The sequence below is a fragment of the Geotrypetes seraphini genome, chromosome 7 (genome assembly GCF_902459505.1).
Source record: "Geotrypetes seraphini chromosome 7, aGeoSer1.1, whole genome shotgun sequence".
In the NCBI taxonomy this organism is placed as follows: Eukaryota; Metazoa; Chordata; class Amphibia; order Gymnophiona; family Dermophiidae; genus Geotrypetes; species Geotrypetes seraphini.
In genome coordinates, this window is record NC_047090.1 from 128773512 (window position 1) to 128789867 (window position 16356).

Sequence of the window (16356 nt, forward strand, 5' to 3'; positions counted from 1 at the left end):
GATATCCAACAACTCGTTCAATCAATGTCCTGTCAAACAAAGGCCAGCATTAAGCCAGGCCACATCAGGGAATCAAGGATAGGTTCAGCACATGATAGCTGCTTCTTTCCTACAAGGGTCATTTAATAAATAATGCACACGTTGGCAACATTAGGGAGTGAATGATGCAATTGTAGTAAACCTTGTTTCAATTTCACTTCAGTGCTTGAAGCAGCAGGATGTGTGCTGTAGTGTACATATTGTGGCTGTGACAAGTGTGGGAAATGGAGGTTGCCGGTGTCTCGGGTATTGTGTCTGACCATCAGAGGTCATACATTAAGATTGAAACTCTGTGTGGCAAAAACATGAGACAAATCCACAGTGCATTGGGTGAAGTTTGTGGTGAGTTAAGTGGACAGTAGTACAATTTCTCAGTGGGAAACTCGTTTTCGGAGTGGTCGTGTGAGCATAGATGATGATGGAAGACCAGGAAGGCCGAAATCAACAATCGATGAACGATGTGTGAAACTCGTGGCTGATACTCTTGAACAAGATCATCGTGTGATATGCGAGGAACTTTCTGAAACCACAGGGATTCCTCCGACATCAGTATACCGAATTCTGAAAAATGATTTAAAAAAAAAAGAAATTTCTGCATGATGGGTTCCCCACTTCTTGAATGCTGAACAGCAGCAGAGACGCCGGGACAATGCAACTGTGCTGAAACAAAGATTCTACATTGAAGGTCAGGTATTCTTGAATCGCATTGTTGAAACGTGGGTCAGAGATTTTGAGCCAGAGCTGAAATCACAGTCTGAGTGGAGAGCTCCATCTTCCCCACAACCAAAAAAATTTTGACGAGCTTAATCAAAAGTCAAACAAATGATAATTTTTGCTTATGATCATGAAGGCATCATCATAACAAGAAGAAGTGTCGGGGGCGTGGCTTGGACGCGAACTCGGATGGTTGGATAAACGAGTAGCTCCACACAGACAAGCATATATATAAGAAATACTACCAAAATTTCTTGGAAATTTACAAAAATAAATACACCATGACTTCAATTAAACAAAATAAAGCTGATTTGGGAGCCGGAACATCAGGAAGTAACAAGAGATCGAAACCAGAGCCAGGTACACCTTTTAAAACTCCGCTGCCAACAGAAAAAAACCTGGACGTTATGGAAGAACTAAGACAAATCAAAGAAATTGTCTTAGATAGTAATAAAAAATTACAAAAAGCGATAGAAGAAGCTGCAATACTTACTAAAAGAGTAGACATGACAGAAAACAGGATTTCAACTTTGGAAGATAACACAGAACAATTAAACATAGACATGAGTCACAGCAAAATCATATGGAAAGAAGTAACAGAAATTAAAAAAAATCTTGAAGATAGCAGGAATCGCGAACGAAGGAATAATTTGAGAATAATTGGATTACCTGAAGGTGTGGAAAAAAACGATCCAATTGCCTTTCTGGAAAAATTTCTACCCAAAATATTGCCTTTAAAATTCAAAACAGAACTAGAAATAGAAAGAGCACACAGGATTCCAGCACAAAGAAATAACACTCAAACGGGACCGAGAACTTTAATATTTAAACTTCTAAGACACCAACAAGCTATTGAAATATGCCGACTTGCCAAGGAAAACAAAAATTTAAAATGCCAAGACTCAAAAATACACATTATCCCGGATTTCGCGAAAGAAACTGCAATGAGGAGAAAACAACTTTTGGACATGAGACCACAACTAAGAACATTAGGAGCTAGATTTGGACTCCTATACCCAGCGATAATGAAGGTTACCATCGCTAACAAGACTCAAAACTTTAATGACCCCATAAAATTACAAGAATTTTTAAATCAAAATGAACAACCAATGACAACATAAAGATGAACACTTTATTAAAATATAAATATATATTATATTTATATGATTGACAAAACTTTATCAGAAAATTTAAATCTTCAGTTGAGAAAAAAAAAAAATTGGAACTTTCAGAGCAACGGAAGAAAAGCACACGAAGATCAAATTAATATTTGAATAACAAACAACATTCTACATAAGAAGCAAAGAAGAAGAAAAATCGTAAGAAATATACAAGATTCAGTTCTAGAACTTTAAACTGAATAAACTTACATGCAAAGCAGAGAAGTGAACAGAGATCCATCTTAAATGACGACGAAGAAAGAATTCCTCTACAAAAGACTAACAGGAACGCTGATTGGACAGAAAATGCTCATAGAGATAGACAGACACAGAATATGATTGGTTAAAGCTACTTCCTGTAGTAGGCGGTGCTTCCGGTTAAACTTGCGTTTCAAATATAAAATTTTGCGTTTCAAAAAAAAAAAAAAAAAATAACTAAGATAAAGAAACAAAAAGATCTTGATTTGAAACGCAAGTTTACCTAATAAGTTTCAAATTCTCTGAATCGGTGATTCTAATATACCACAGGTTTATTCTGCATACAGAAATTTCCAAATGATAAAAAATAATAAAAAATAAGATTTATAAGAATAAGATAAGTAAGCTAATTCTTTGATTTTAAATATTTTTGAATATATTTAAATATATAAAAAAAAATATATAAAAATACATTTATATGTTTCTATATATATATATTAATATTTAAATATATGGAAAAATATATAGATATAAAAAAAAAAAAAAAAAAAAAAAAAAAATATGTGAATATATGCAAGAATATATTGAAAAATATTAATCTTAATATATTGTTTCATATATAATATAATATAATATAAGATCTATATATTATATGTGTACGTATGGGTATATATATATATTGATCAAAATTTAAAAAATAAGCTCCTTTAAATATTGTTTCATATATAAAAATATATTCTGAGATTTATATATATATATGTATATGTATATATTGACCAAAATTTAATATAGCTTCTTTAAATTAATAAAAGGGTAGTAATTTACATAAATTATTAATAGCTTGGGGGGGTTATTTAAATCTAACCTCAATCTGCGTATCCAAGTTTTCGTAATTAAAAAGGGAGGGAAGGGAGGGATGGGAGGGAATAGAGGGGAATTATATAAGAAAATAAGATATTTAGGGAGGGGATATGATATAAAATATTTAAAAGAATGGGAAAAATTTTTTCTTAAAAATATTTATTATATACTAAAAAATATTAACAACATAAATGGATTTTAAAATAATGTCATTAAATGTTAATGGTCTAAATCATATGATAAAAAGGAAAAAAGCTTTATCATTTTTAAAGAGGCAAAATTCAGATATATGCTTTATACAAGAGACCCACCTTTCACATATCGAATCTAATAAGCTGGAAGGAGGGTGGGTAAAACAATGTTTTTTCTCACCAGCTATAGGGAAAAAAGCAGGTGTTGCTATTCTAGTTAATAAAAAATGTTCTGCTTCATTCAAATTAAAAGCTTCAGATATTCATGGAAGATGGGTAATAGTGGAAATGAATATGGGAAATACTACCATGATGTTGATCAATATATATGCCCCTAATTCGAACCAAAATGAATTTTTTAAAACCCTTCAACAACTGATCTTACCACTGGCTACTTCAAATCTAATAGTAGCAGGGGATTTCAATGCTGTAATGGATCCTTTATTAGATAAAAATCCAAGTAGAATTATGAAATCTATGGGATTAGAAAATTTGATACAATCTTGCAATTTAACAGATATATGGAGAATACTTCATTTTAATGATCGGGAATTTTCTTTCTGTTCTCATGTTCACAATTCTTTTTCAAGAATAGATTATATATTTATTTCAAATCATCTAGCACAGCAAGTGACACAAGCTGCCATTGATCCTATTATTATATCAGATCATGGTGGAGTATGGATCACAATAAAAACTATAGATCAAAATAATAATAGACCAATTTGGAAATTCGATAATACATTGTTGGCTGATTCTAATTTTTGTGAAAATCTCTTAATAAAAATGAAAGAATTCTTTCAAATAAATGATAAAGATGAGATTAATAGAGAAACTTTATGGGACGCTTTTAAAGCATCAATTAGAGGACAAATAATTTCCTATTCGGCTTTTCTTAAAAAACAAAATAAAAAACAATTTTCAATTTTAGAAAAAGAGATTAAAAATTTGGAATTAAAACTTATAGAAAAATGGGAATATTCAATTCAACAAGAATTGATAAAACTAAAAATTAAATATAATGAAATCTCATCAAAAATGATTAGAAAAGATATATTCTCTCAGCAAACATTGTATTATGGTAACTCAAATAAGTCAGGAAGAATACTAGCAAACTATCTTAAATCAAAAAAAAGGAAAACAAAACTAATAGCTATAAAAGATGAAAATGGAGACACATTCACACAAATTGAACCTATATTAAAACAATTCCTAAAATTTTATAAAACTCTTTATTCTTCCGAGACTTATATAAATAAAGAAAAAGATGGTATGGAATTTTTGAAAATGTTAGAGGGTCCAAAAGTTCCTGAACATATAAAACGAAGTTTAGAAGAACCAATATCACTAAAAGAATTAGGAACAGCTTTGAAGTCCCTTAGAGTTGGATCCGCTCCAGGTGGTGATGGATATACAGTTGAATTCTTTAAAACATTTCAAAATATTTTAATACCCTATTTACTAAATCTTTATCAATATCAACTTAATAAAGGTTGTATTAAAGGCACTATAGCAGAATCCTTAACTATTGTTTTGCCAAAACCTAATAAAGATCCCACTTTGGTCTCAAACTATAGACCAATATCTTTAATAAATGTAGATGGAAAATTATTAGCAAAAATACTCGCATTAAGATTGGCTAAAGCTCTTCCCCATATTATAGGTATGCATCAAACAGGATTCATTGCTCAAAGATATTCATCTCACAACACCAGATTAACATTCCATATGCTATATTTAACAAAGAAAATGAATGAGCCTACTTTTGCTGTTTCATTGGATGCAGAAAAGGCTTTCGATAGAGTAGAGTGGCCTTTTATGTATCAGGCAATGGAATGGTTTGGTATAGGTTCTGGATTCATACAAATGATACAAACATTGTATAGTTCCCCTTCTGCAAGATTATATATTAACAATACTTTTTCAGAAAAATTTAATCTACAGAGAGGAGTTAGACAAGGATGTCCCTTGTCTCCTTTGCTGTTTGATATTGTTTTAGAACCCTTAATATTAGCTATACAACAAACAAAGGAGATACAGGGTATTCCTCACTCAGACAGAGAATATAAAATATCTGCTTATGCAGATGATTTATTATTATATTTGAGGAATCCAGAATCTACTATTCCATATCTACTCGAACTAATTGAGAAATTTGGAAGTTTTTCAGGATATAAAATTAACTGGAATAAATCAGAAGTTCTTCCTCTAAATGTATATTGTACAAAAGGTTTATTTGATACATTCTCTTTTGTTTGGAAAGAAGAATCTATTAAATATCTTGGAATTTGGATAACAAAAACAATAGATGAGACAATAAAAATTAATGAAAAATGTCTAATACAAAAAGTGACAGAACTGTGTGAGCAATGGAATCCTTTACATTTATCTTGGTGGGGAAGAGTACAAACCGTTAAAATGATGATTATGCCTGTAGTTTGCTACCAAATGGGAATGATACCAATTTTCTTTCATGAATCTTTTTACATAAAATTAAATAGAATTTTGACAAAATTCATTTGGCTAAACAAAAAACCAAGAATTGCTTTAGTGTCACTACAAAAACCAATTAAGGAGGGAGGGGTAAATTTTCCCAACTTTTATAGGTACCATCAAGCCTATATTTTACGTCATGGTATGTATTGGATCCTCCCAGAACCCACTGATAATATTCCAGACTGGTTCTGGCTAGAATGGAGACTAATATTTCCACTACGTCTTAATCATTTAATTAGTATCAAGATGCCAAGGTTATATAAAGATCATAAAATATTTATGGATACCTGGAAAACTTTAAAATACATAAGTAATTTAACTCAAATTCCAATTAGTAAATCAACTACTCAAACAATATGGCTAAACCCCAAGATCAAAATTGGCGGTTTTAAAGTCATCTGGAAACATTGGATGACAGCAGGAATTCGTACTCTAAATGATGTAATAAAAAATGATAAATTGCTTGAGTTTTCACAATTGCAACATAAATTTGGTCTTAATAAAACACAATACTTTAAATGGTTGCAATTGAAACAATCCATTCAGGAAGGGTTCCCTGAATGGAAAAACCTTGCTAAATATCACAGTTTGGAATTCTTATGTTTCCAGATGGACTCAATAGGACATAAAGCTGCACAGTGGTATAAAATAATATCTGGATTTATAAATAAAAAACCAAAAAATGGTCTTAGAGACATTTGGAGCATTGAGATAAAACACCAAATTAGTGCATCTCAATGGCCACGGCTTTGGTCTTGGAGGTTAAAATGTACGGTGTCAGCATCTATGAGGCAAACTTGGTTTTTTCTTCTTCATAGAGCATTTTGGACCCCAACACGTTTACATAGAATAGATAGCTCTAAATCTAATAGATGCTGGCATTGTCACGATGAAATTGGGACATTAGATCATCTTATATTCTTTTGTCCATTCATCTTAACATTCTGGAAATCAATTTGGCCCCAAATTAATAGAATGCTAGAAAATCCAGTAGCCTTGACATATGATACTATATTATTTGGAACAACAATGAGGGAAAAAAGTCAAATATCATCAAGTAATAATAAACTTTTATTTATTTTAACTGGAGTAGCAATACAACAAATCACATTTAACTGGAAACAACATGATAGATTGAATTATATGTTTTGGTGGAATTCTGTATGTCATATATACAAAATGGAACTTGCTATTGCAACACATAAAGGATATATAAATAAATTTCAAAAAATATGGAGACCACTAAAAGAATTTTGCAAAGAATAAAAACTTTCCCATGAACAAAACTGACCATTAACAGATTTCTCTAATGAATGTTTAATTCTTCCCATGATAAGATAATTGATTAGAAGGGATGGGGGTGGGTTTTTAATTCTAACTACTTCTTTCTAATTCAATATTTAAATGATATTACAGAAAAATTGAATTTATATACTATGTATTGGAAGGGAGGGAGGGAAAAGGGATTACTTTATATAATAAAAAATTATATAAAATTAAATTTATTACAAAATATTATAACTTTATTCAAATTTTAAATTTTTAATGAAATGTCAATTCAATGTTAATATATAAGATGATCAAGTGTATATGTTTTAAGTTTCTATTGAATTCTATTGTAACACTTGTTGTGACATAAGAAAATGAATAAAGAATTAAAAAAAAAAAAAAAAAAACAAGAAGAAGTGTCACAGCAGTGTATTATTGTGATTTTTTTGAAAAAAAAAATACACAAAACCCGACCTCAGTTGCTCTTGACTGAGCCACTCATTCTTCATGACAACGCTCGCCCACACAAAGGGAATGTTGTCATTGAAAAACTATGCGAATATGGCTGGGAAGTGTTACCTCATGCTCTCTACAGTTCAGACATGAGTCCACCAGACTTTGACCTTTTTCCAAAGTTGAAACAACCTATGTGTAGACATCGTTTTGCATTTCTGGAAGAGCTTTCTTGCACCGTTACCCAAGCCATTCGACAACTGAACTAAAACAATGTCTTGGATGGAATAATGAAGCTTCCCGGATGTTGGGACTCGGTCATTGCAAAACAGGAAGACTATATTGAGGATTGTAAAGAAATACTTGAAAAAAAACCAAACCTGTAAATAAAAAGTGTGCATTATTTATGAAATGACACTCATATCTGTATAGGCCCATTGTTATAGACTTGCCCTCAAACTTTCATATTTCTAATTAAAAATCAAAACTATACATTAATCCAAAATAAACCACAAAATATAGACATACCCCCTCTGGCAGGTTTTAGTGCCAGCAGCGACGGTAACTTCTCCGACGCTCATAGGAATTCTATGAGTGTCAGAGCAGTTACCGCCGCTGCTGGCGTCAAAACTCGCACTATGCGTTAGTAAAAGAGGGGTATAGTTTTTGTTTTATTGCATTTTTTCCCCATTATCTCCCAACTCACATAATTCTAGCCCAAAGTAACAGCAAGCATTTTTATTTTAAAATGATTTGTACAGTAAAAAGATGTCATTTCAGAATATACTATTTACATTTAAACATTTGTTTAATATTGTTGTTTTATAGAATCATAAAAACATTGTATTATACACTGTATACAGTTTAATATTTTTTTCCATTGTGTAGGGAGAAAAAAATCGAAGGACTGAATTTCATTAGATGTCTGTCTGCTTACCATTCTGATGTGATAACTGCAAAACTCCATGAAACAAACCTTGCGGTCATTCAAGAGGTTCCTTTCTTGCTTTTTTCACTTTCTCACTTTTTAAATATGATTAGATTTCAGCTCCTGTTCTTAGCCTATTTCTAGTGTAAAATATCTGAATCATAATATAATTTTGTATTTTGCACCCAGCATCCCTTTGTGGTAATATTCACAATGCATAGCAATGTGCACACTTAGAACTAGATACACTAAACAGGGTCAGTAATACCTCATGGGTCTGCTGCGATTCAATTTTTGACCGATTCCAAAAGAGCGATTGATGCTCAACCAAGTTTGCATGCAAATTATCTGCCTGGAGATTTGCTGTAATCCCTGTTCAATCTCGCTGATGGATTACTGTGAGAGTGACTCTCACACATGCGTAGAGCCGGCAGGAAAAGCCATGAAGCAGCCTCCTGCCACGCAGCTGTTCAGGGCATGAAACCAATTTTTTTTAAAAAAATGAACATAGGTGTGCGTGTTACCCATGTGCAATATTTGTCCCCATTAAAAAAAAAATAAAAAAGTGCTGGTTCCCCCTCCTGATCACAGCTGTCACAACTCCCCCCCCCAAACAATGACGAATACTCCCATGAGAGACAGGAGGGATGGCCACTCCCTCCTGCCTCAGCAACCTGCATCAGCGAAAATGGCAGGAGGGATACCCACTCCCTCCTGCCAACAGAAGCTCCCCAGCGCCAGGCGCCCCCTAATGAACCATCCCCTACCCTCTCTACTCCCCCCTCCCCCCAAAAAAAGAGGCATGCTTCTTCTCTTCTCTATGATAGACCAAAGCCTTTCTGACCTACACTTGCTGTTCTACTGTGCTCTTTCCTGTGAACCCATTGCTCAGATATTTCTTAGCTAACCAATGGACTGCAGAGGGTAGGCAGGACCAGTAGCTTAGGAGACATCAATTTTTTGTCTTTCCCCTGCAGCCTATTGGCTAGTTAAGGACTGTCTGACCAATGGTGCCTCCCTTGCCTCCTTATTGACTGGCTAAGGAATGTCTGACCAGTAGGCTGCAAGGGGAGGCAGGAGCAATATGTTACATCAGGGAGTGCTAGGAAGGTAAAATTCCTAGACGTCATAAATGACTGCTTCTTGGAGCAAATGGTTTAGCAACCAACAAGAGAGGGAGCTATTTTAGATTCATAAATGACTGCTGCTTGGAGCAAATGGTCTAGAAACTGACAAGAGAGGGAGCTATTTTAGATTTGGTCCTTAGTGGAATGCAAAGCGTAGTACAGGAGGTAACTGTTTTGGGTCTCCTTAGAAACAGTGATCATTACGTGATCTGTGGCAGCATTTAATTTTCAAAAGGGCAACTATGATAAAATGAGGAAAAAAAGCTTAAAATGAAGCTAAAAGGATCAGTTACAAAGGTTAAGACTGTAAACCAGGTGTGATGTTATTTAAATATACATATACATCATGGAAGCCCAGACCAGATGTATTCCACTGTGATCGGGCCGAAAGATCATTACTCGTCACACACCTATTCACAGGCACTGTTAAAACAAAATCAACAAACACAACTCTGTTAAAACACATGTGACCAGGTCCCTCAAGGCCTTTCCTGATCATCTCTGAGTCTTCATTGGCCCTCTGGCAGCTCCTGGTACCATTTACCGGTCTCCCCACCGGTCAATTGTCAGTCACTAACAACCTAGGATCTCGGACTTCTCTAGCTGCTTGTTGGGCCACTGCATGTCCTCTGTTCCCCAGCCATTTGGGTCCCCATGGATCTTGGACATTCTTTCACCAGTTGTTAAGCCTGAGCCTCCTCTGGACTCCAAGCTCTACTGGGCCCTCTTCCAGATCCTGCCCAGCTGCTCAGTCTCGCTCTCTCCTAGTCACTTCTGAAGACTCCTTCCAGTCCCTCAGCCACTCTCCATGCGGACTTTCCCAGTTGCTCACTCTTCACACTCCACCAGGCCCTCTGCCAGTTGTCAAGCTTGAGACCTCTTGGATTCCACCGAGCAGGATAGTCTTATTAGGCTTACCAAGGGTTGCCTGGCTCCTGCTTTTCTCAGCTCTTGCTCTGGAACTGTCCTTTCTAGCACCTAACTTCACTGGGGGTGAATGAACAGTGCCCATGTGCCTTTTCAAGATCTATATGCAAATGAGATCCACACACTAATGCTCAGGCTCCCTCTGCTGGCTTGACAGGAACTTCACCCTTGGACTTCTCTAGTTGCTTGTGAGGCCACCATCAGTCCTTTGGTCCTCTACCTTTTGCAAATCAGCATGCAAATTCATGACAGCCATTTTCTGCATGTAAACACATTTTACACATATAGCTTTATTAAATAACCCCCCATAATGTATTTATTACTCTTCATTTACATTTTGATCTTCAAATTCATCTATGGTAATATCTGAAATCCTGAGAGATCTCAAGTTTTGTTGTGCTAAAATGCCAAAACAACTAAGGCCAGTTCTGTAACTGTGTGTGTATTTATGCATGTCATAATCATACTCAAATGCCAGGATAATTATGTTCATTACACAGTATTCAATAAAATAGCATTTAAATGCATTAGCGTGTAACTGCAACAGGAGCACACATGCTGGCAAAACTTGAGTATGTCTCTACCTTATGCATATAATATAGAAAACTGTAAGTTATGTTCATATCATGGAATACCTGGCATGAACATTCATATTTGCCATTGACCTAATTGTTCATGCTAACTTAATACTGGTACTCTATAACAGCATCTTCAGATGTCATTAATTGGTATACCTACTTCAAATACCCAGTTATAGAATTGTCCTTCTAATTTTTAGTTTGTGAGAAGTAACATTCTAGTTTGAATATAAGTCTTTTTTTTTTTTTCTCTTCCCCCCCCTCTCCCTTTCCAGGTAAAGAACTTGCGGTCTGGTGTTTCACGGGCTGCAGTGGTCTGTCTAGGTGATATGTTCACCCATCTGAAAAAAAACATGGATCAGGAACTAGATAATACCGTAAAAGTTCTTTTGCATAAAGCTAGTGAATCCAATACATTCATCAGAGAAGATGTGGACAAGACTTTGAATGCGATGGTTCAGAACGTCACTCCAGGACGTACACTTTGTGCTCTTATAAATGGAGGACTCAGGTGACGACTAGGAAAGTTAAACTAGATAGGAGAAGTAAGGGCAGAACCATCTAGTTCAGATTAACAATTAGAGATACTAACATGCATTACTGTATAGAGCTGCTAATATTAACACATTATTTACCTTAAATTCCATTTTATGCAGAGAAATTTCTTTACTAATGACATGCATTAATGGCATTAGCATTTGGTAGCATACCTTTGCATTTATAGCTGTGTATATTTTGAATTGTTTTACCATTTTATTCTCTCCGTATGAAAAGCAAAGTATTTCACACAACTATTTCATATACAGTGGAACTTCGGTTTGTGAGTAACCCGGTTTGCGAGTGTTTTGCAAGACAAGCAAAACACTTAGCAAACTTTTGTCTCGCAAACCGAGCATGTTCCGCTACATGAGCACCTCCCCCCCCCCCGCTCTAACCGGCATTGCACCCCTCCCCCCCCCCCCGCGAACGCCCAGCCTCTTGCCTGGGCTGGGCCTTGAGCATCTGCACATGCTCAAGGCCTTCTGGCTCTCGTTCTCTTCGAGATCTCGGAGAGAACGAGAGCCGGAAGGCCTTGAGCATGCGCAGATGCTCAAGGCCCAGCCCAGGCAAGAGGCGGGAGATTTCTTTCAGTCGCACAACCGGCAGATGGGGTAAGGAGCATGTTTGGGAGGAAGGGCGGGCGGATGCCGCTTTCAGCACGGGGGTGCGATGCGGTTCTTGCGGGGGGGGCGTTCGCGGGGGGGTGCGATGCCGGTTCGGGGGTGTGATGCCAGTTAGAGTGGGGGGAGGGGGTGATGGAGCAGCGCCGGTAGCCTCGTGGGGGAGGGGGAGGAGGTAGAACGAATCAAAGCGAGTTTCCATTAATTTCTATGGGGAAACTCGCTTTGATATACGAGTAACTTGATATATGAGCATGCTTCTGGAACAAATTATGCCCATAAACCAAGGTTCCACTCTATAGTGAAGTGAAAAGATCACTCCCTAATTTCCCCTATTTCTGTATGTCACACTGAATGTTTTCTGATCTGTAAATAAAATGTAATATTTAAGATCTTTATCAAACTTTTCTGTTTAGGATGCCTTTTGGGTTCTTCCCTCCCCCCCATGGTCCTATGAAGACTGTAGTTCCTCCTTCCTTTCCTATTATATAGTGTCTTGTACTGTTCATTATTTACCCAGTTTTAGATTGTAAGCTGCCCAGATGGCATGCACCATTGTGCAGGAGAATAAAATTTAATAAACTTCAAACTTAATATTAGGCAAAGGGAACCTGGGTAAATGCATAATATAATTATTAAGGGTCAAAGTTATCTAACACCCATAAGAAAAACTAATCACACTCTTAGTTGCTCAATCAACCAACTGACCAAATGCATTACTGTATTTTTCGCTCCATAAGACGCACTTCCCCCCCCCCCCCCAAAAAAAAAGTGGGTGGAAATAAGAGTGCATCTTATGGAGCGAATATACCCAGCTGCAGAGCGAATTACACCCTCCAGGGTCACTGAACCCTGCCCCCATATGCCGCGGCTCTGCCGGAATCTGGTTGAATGAGTGAGGAGGCCAAGATGATGGACGGGATGGTGGTGCTGATCCCTTGCCTTCCGTCCGGGAAGAGCTCGGAGGAGAGTGCAGGAACCGCTGCAGCCGCAACCGCCGGCCTCTACCCATTACTTCCAGGGCAGCGGACCGGGACCGAGGCTGTCCCACTGCTCGGGGAGGAATCGGAACTCAAGGACAAAGAGCCGTTGGTGCCTGCAGCCGCAACTGCCGGCCTCTACCCATAACTTCCGGGGCAGCGGACTGGAACCACAGCTGTCCCGCTGCTCAGGGAGGAGGTGGAGCTTGAGGACGAAGAGCCGCCAGCGCCTGCAGCCAATAGAGCCCCCAGCCAAAGCAGCACACCAACGCCAGAGCCCCCAAAGCCAACTCGGGCTCTGTCTGCAGCAGCTACACACATCAACTTTTAAAGTGGATCATTGTCATTTTTCCCAAGGTAGGGCAGCGTTTGTTTTAACTTAATTTTTAGTGTTTTTAGTTTTTAGATTCAGTCCTCGGCTGGTCTTTGTATTGCCCTAGTTTGTCATTTCTTGCTGTGCTATATTTATTTTTTCACGGCTATAAATCTGGTTTATTCGTCTGTTTGGTTTTTATCAGGTTTCACATCTTGAGGTAGGGCAGCATTTGTTTTAACTTAATTTTCAGTGTTTTTAGTTTTTAGACTGTCCTCGGCTAGTCTTTGTATTGCCCTGGTTTGTCATTTCATGCTGTGCTATATTTACTTTTTCATGGCTATAAATCTGGTTTATTCGTCTGTTGTCTGTTTTTTTTAATCAGGTTTCACATCTCACAATCATAAATTGCTTTTGGACTTCAAGGTTTTTTTTTCCAGAAATGCCAAAGTTGGTCTGTCATATCTTGGTATGTAACCCATACCTTCTTGTGTTCTTCCATCAACCTACAACAAGCTTTCATTCACCATACATATACTCAGTTTCTCTTATCACGTATACATTCGCATGTTAAAATATTCCTGCGAGCTTTCCTGCATTGGGATGTACTAAATTATGACATAGCTACAGACACAGGAGAGAGAATTCGTGGTATGTCATCAAGTAGGGCATTATGGTTGCCACTGTTGCTTTAAGATATAGTAATTTAGTTCATCCAGCACAGTTAAGCTCACCAAGATTTCAGTGTGGCTATGTACTATTACATCTGTTTAATCGATGAGACCTCAAGAAGATTCCTTAGAAGAAAGTAGTTCTGGTGAGGTTGTGATGAGGGTAACTTCAGTATGAAGAATATTATTCCTGTTGTGCTGTTAAACACATGAGAATAATGTTCTCTGTGAATTTGAACTCTTAGAAAATTTATGGGATGTAGTTGTGAAGAATGATGAAAAAATATGTCTTTAAAAATATATATTACATTACATTACATTAGTGACTTCTATTCCGCCTGTACCTTGCAGTTCTAAGCGGATTACATTGGAAGATAACTGGACATTTCCAGGAAGTTACATTACATTGGAAGATAGCTGGACATTTCCATGAATTTACATTACATTGGAAGGTAGTTGGTTTCAAGATTCATAGTGAGGTTTCAGGTTATATTTTGTGACATGGAGGAGAAGATTCCAACGTGATGGGTTTCAAGTTAAGTTAGGTTAACTGAATATGTTTTTTGAATAGTAGTGTGTTTATTTCTTTTCGGAATGATTTAAAGTCTATTGTTGCGGTCAATAGGTTGGATATGGAGAGGTCAAGTTTCGCTGCTTTCGTCTCTAGGAGGCTGTCGTACAGTTTTTTTTGCGTTGAGTACCTTTGAGTGGTGGGTAGGAGAATGGGGTCTGGGTTCTCCTAATTCTGGGTGAAAGGTTTCGATTTAGGCGATTGTTTAGGTAGGTAGGTGCAGTTCCGTTTATTACTTTGTATAATAGACAGTATAATTTGAATTGGATTCTTGCTCGTATGAGCAGCCAGTGTGAGTCTAGATAGGCATTGGGGATGTGGTCAAATTTTCTGAGTGAATAGATTAGTCTGAGAGCTGTGTTCTGAACGGACTGTAGTTGTTTAATTAAGTTTGTTGGACATGGTAGGTAGAGGATATTGCAGTAATCCACTAGTCCTAGTACAAGGGATTGGACTATGATCCTGTATTGTTCTTTGTTGAAGAATTTTCTTATTTTTCGTAGGTTACGCATGGTGAAGTATTCTTTTTGGGTAGTTTTGTTGATTTGAGTCTGCATTGTGCAGCATCTATCTATCAATACTCCAAGGATTTTAAGAGATGTCTGTATTGAATATTTGGTTACATTTATTTCTAATTCTGTTATGGAAGGGTTTTTGTCCTTTTCCAACAGTAAGAATTTCGTTTTATCTGAGTTAAGCTACAATTTGGTTTGTCATCCATTTTTCCACTGCTTTCAGAGTTGTTTCCAGGTGTCCTGTTGAGGTGGGGTCTTGGTTATCTATAAAAACTTTTTAAAACTTGTTTTTTATATTGTAAACTGAATTGCAAATAATTGAAGGATGCAGAGCTTGGCAAGGCATGTGGAGTTTGGTGCAAAGCCTGGCAGGGATGAGGGGGGCTGGATGCAAAGCCTAGTATATATTAGTACACAATTTGGTTCAGAATGTGTTTTTTTCTTGCTTTCCTCCTCTAAATCTAGGGTGCTTATTATGGTCAGGTGCGTCTTATGGAGCGAAAAATACAGTAGATTCAGCTAATTGAGCACAGCCAGGCTTGATTACAGCTGATCTGGTTGAATATTAGACCTCACTATATATTGAACATTACCATGAGTGAGATAGTAACCACAAAGTTTCTACAAGAATGCTATTCCATGATTACAATAAATTCAAGAAAAGAAGAGAGAAAATTATTGAAATATCAGTCTGGAAAGGATTAAAGCTATTTCTAAAGCTCTTTGACTCTACAAACCACAGTGAGAGCCATTATCTCCAAACTGAGAAGACTTAGAATAAGGGAGGGGGGAATCTTCTCAGGAGTGGCTGGCCTGCCAAAATTAAGGGTACAGCGACAACTCAAGGAAGTTGCAGAATATTCCAGAACATCATGTAAAAAAAATGCAAGTCTCTCTATCCTTAGCTAAGGTCAGTGTTTGACTCCTCAATAAGAACAAAAATGGGGTTCATAGGAGAGTGGCAAAGAGGAATCCACTGCTTTCTAAGAGTAACATCAATGCCTGTCTCATATTTGCAGAAACACTCCTAGATGATACCAAAGCCCTTTGAGAAAATGTTCTTTGTCAAAAATGGAACTCTTTGGACACCACAGGTCCCATTATTTCTGGTGTAAGGCAAATACAGAACTCCACAATGAGGACATCATACCAGTGGTCAAATGTAGTGGTAGTGTGGTGGCATAGGGATGTTTTGCTACATCAGG

General features: G+C 36.7%; 1 protein-coding gene across 6 annotated transcripts in view; it reads left to right on the plus strand.

Moving 5' to 3' along the window:
• Nucleotides 1-16356, plus strand: part of TOGARAM1 (TOG array regulator of axonemal microtubules 1) — a 182843-nt gene that overhangs the window by 109087 nt on the left and 57400 nt on the right. For all 6 annotated transcript variants that reach the window (XM_033953373.1, XM_033953372.1, XM_033953371.1 and 3 more), the window contains 2 exons: nucleotides 8270-8375; nucleotides 11217-11452. In XM_033953373.1, the coding sequence (XP_033809264.1) occupies nucleotides 8270-8375; nucleotides 11217-11452 (342 nt within the window). The remainder of the gene's footprint in view (nucleotides 1-8269; nucleotides 8376-11216; nucleotides 11453-16356) is intronic.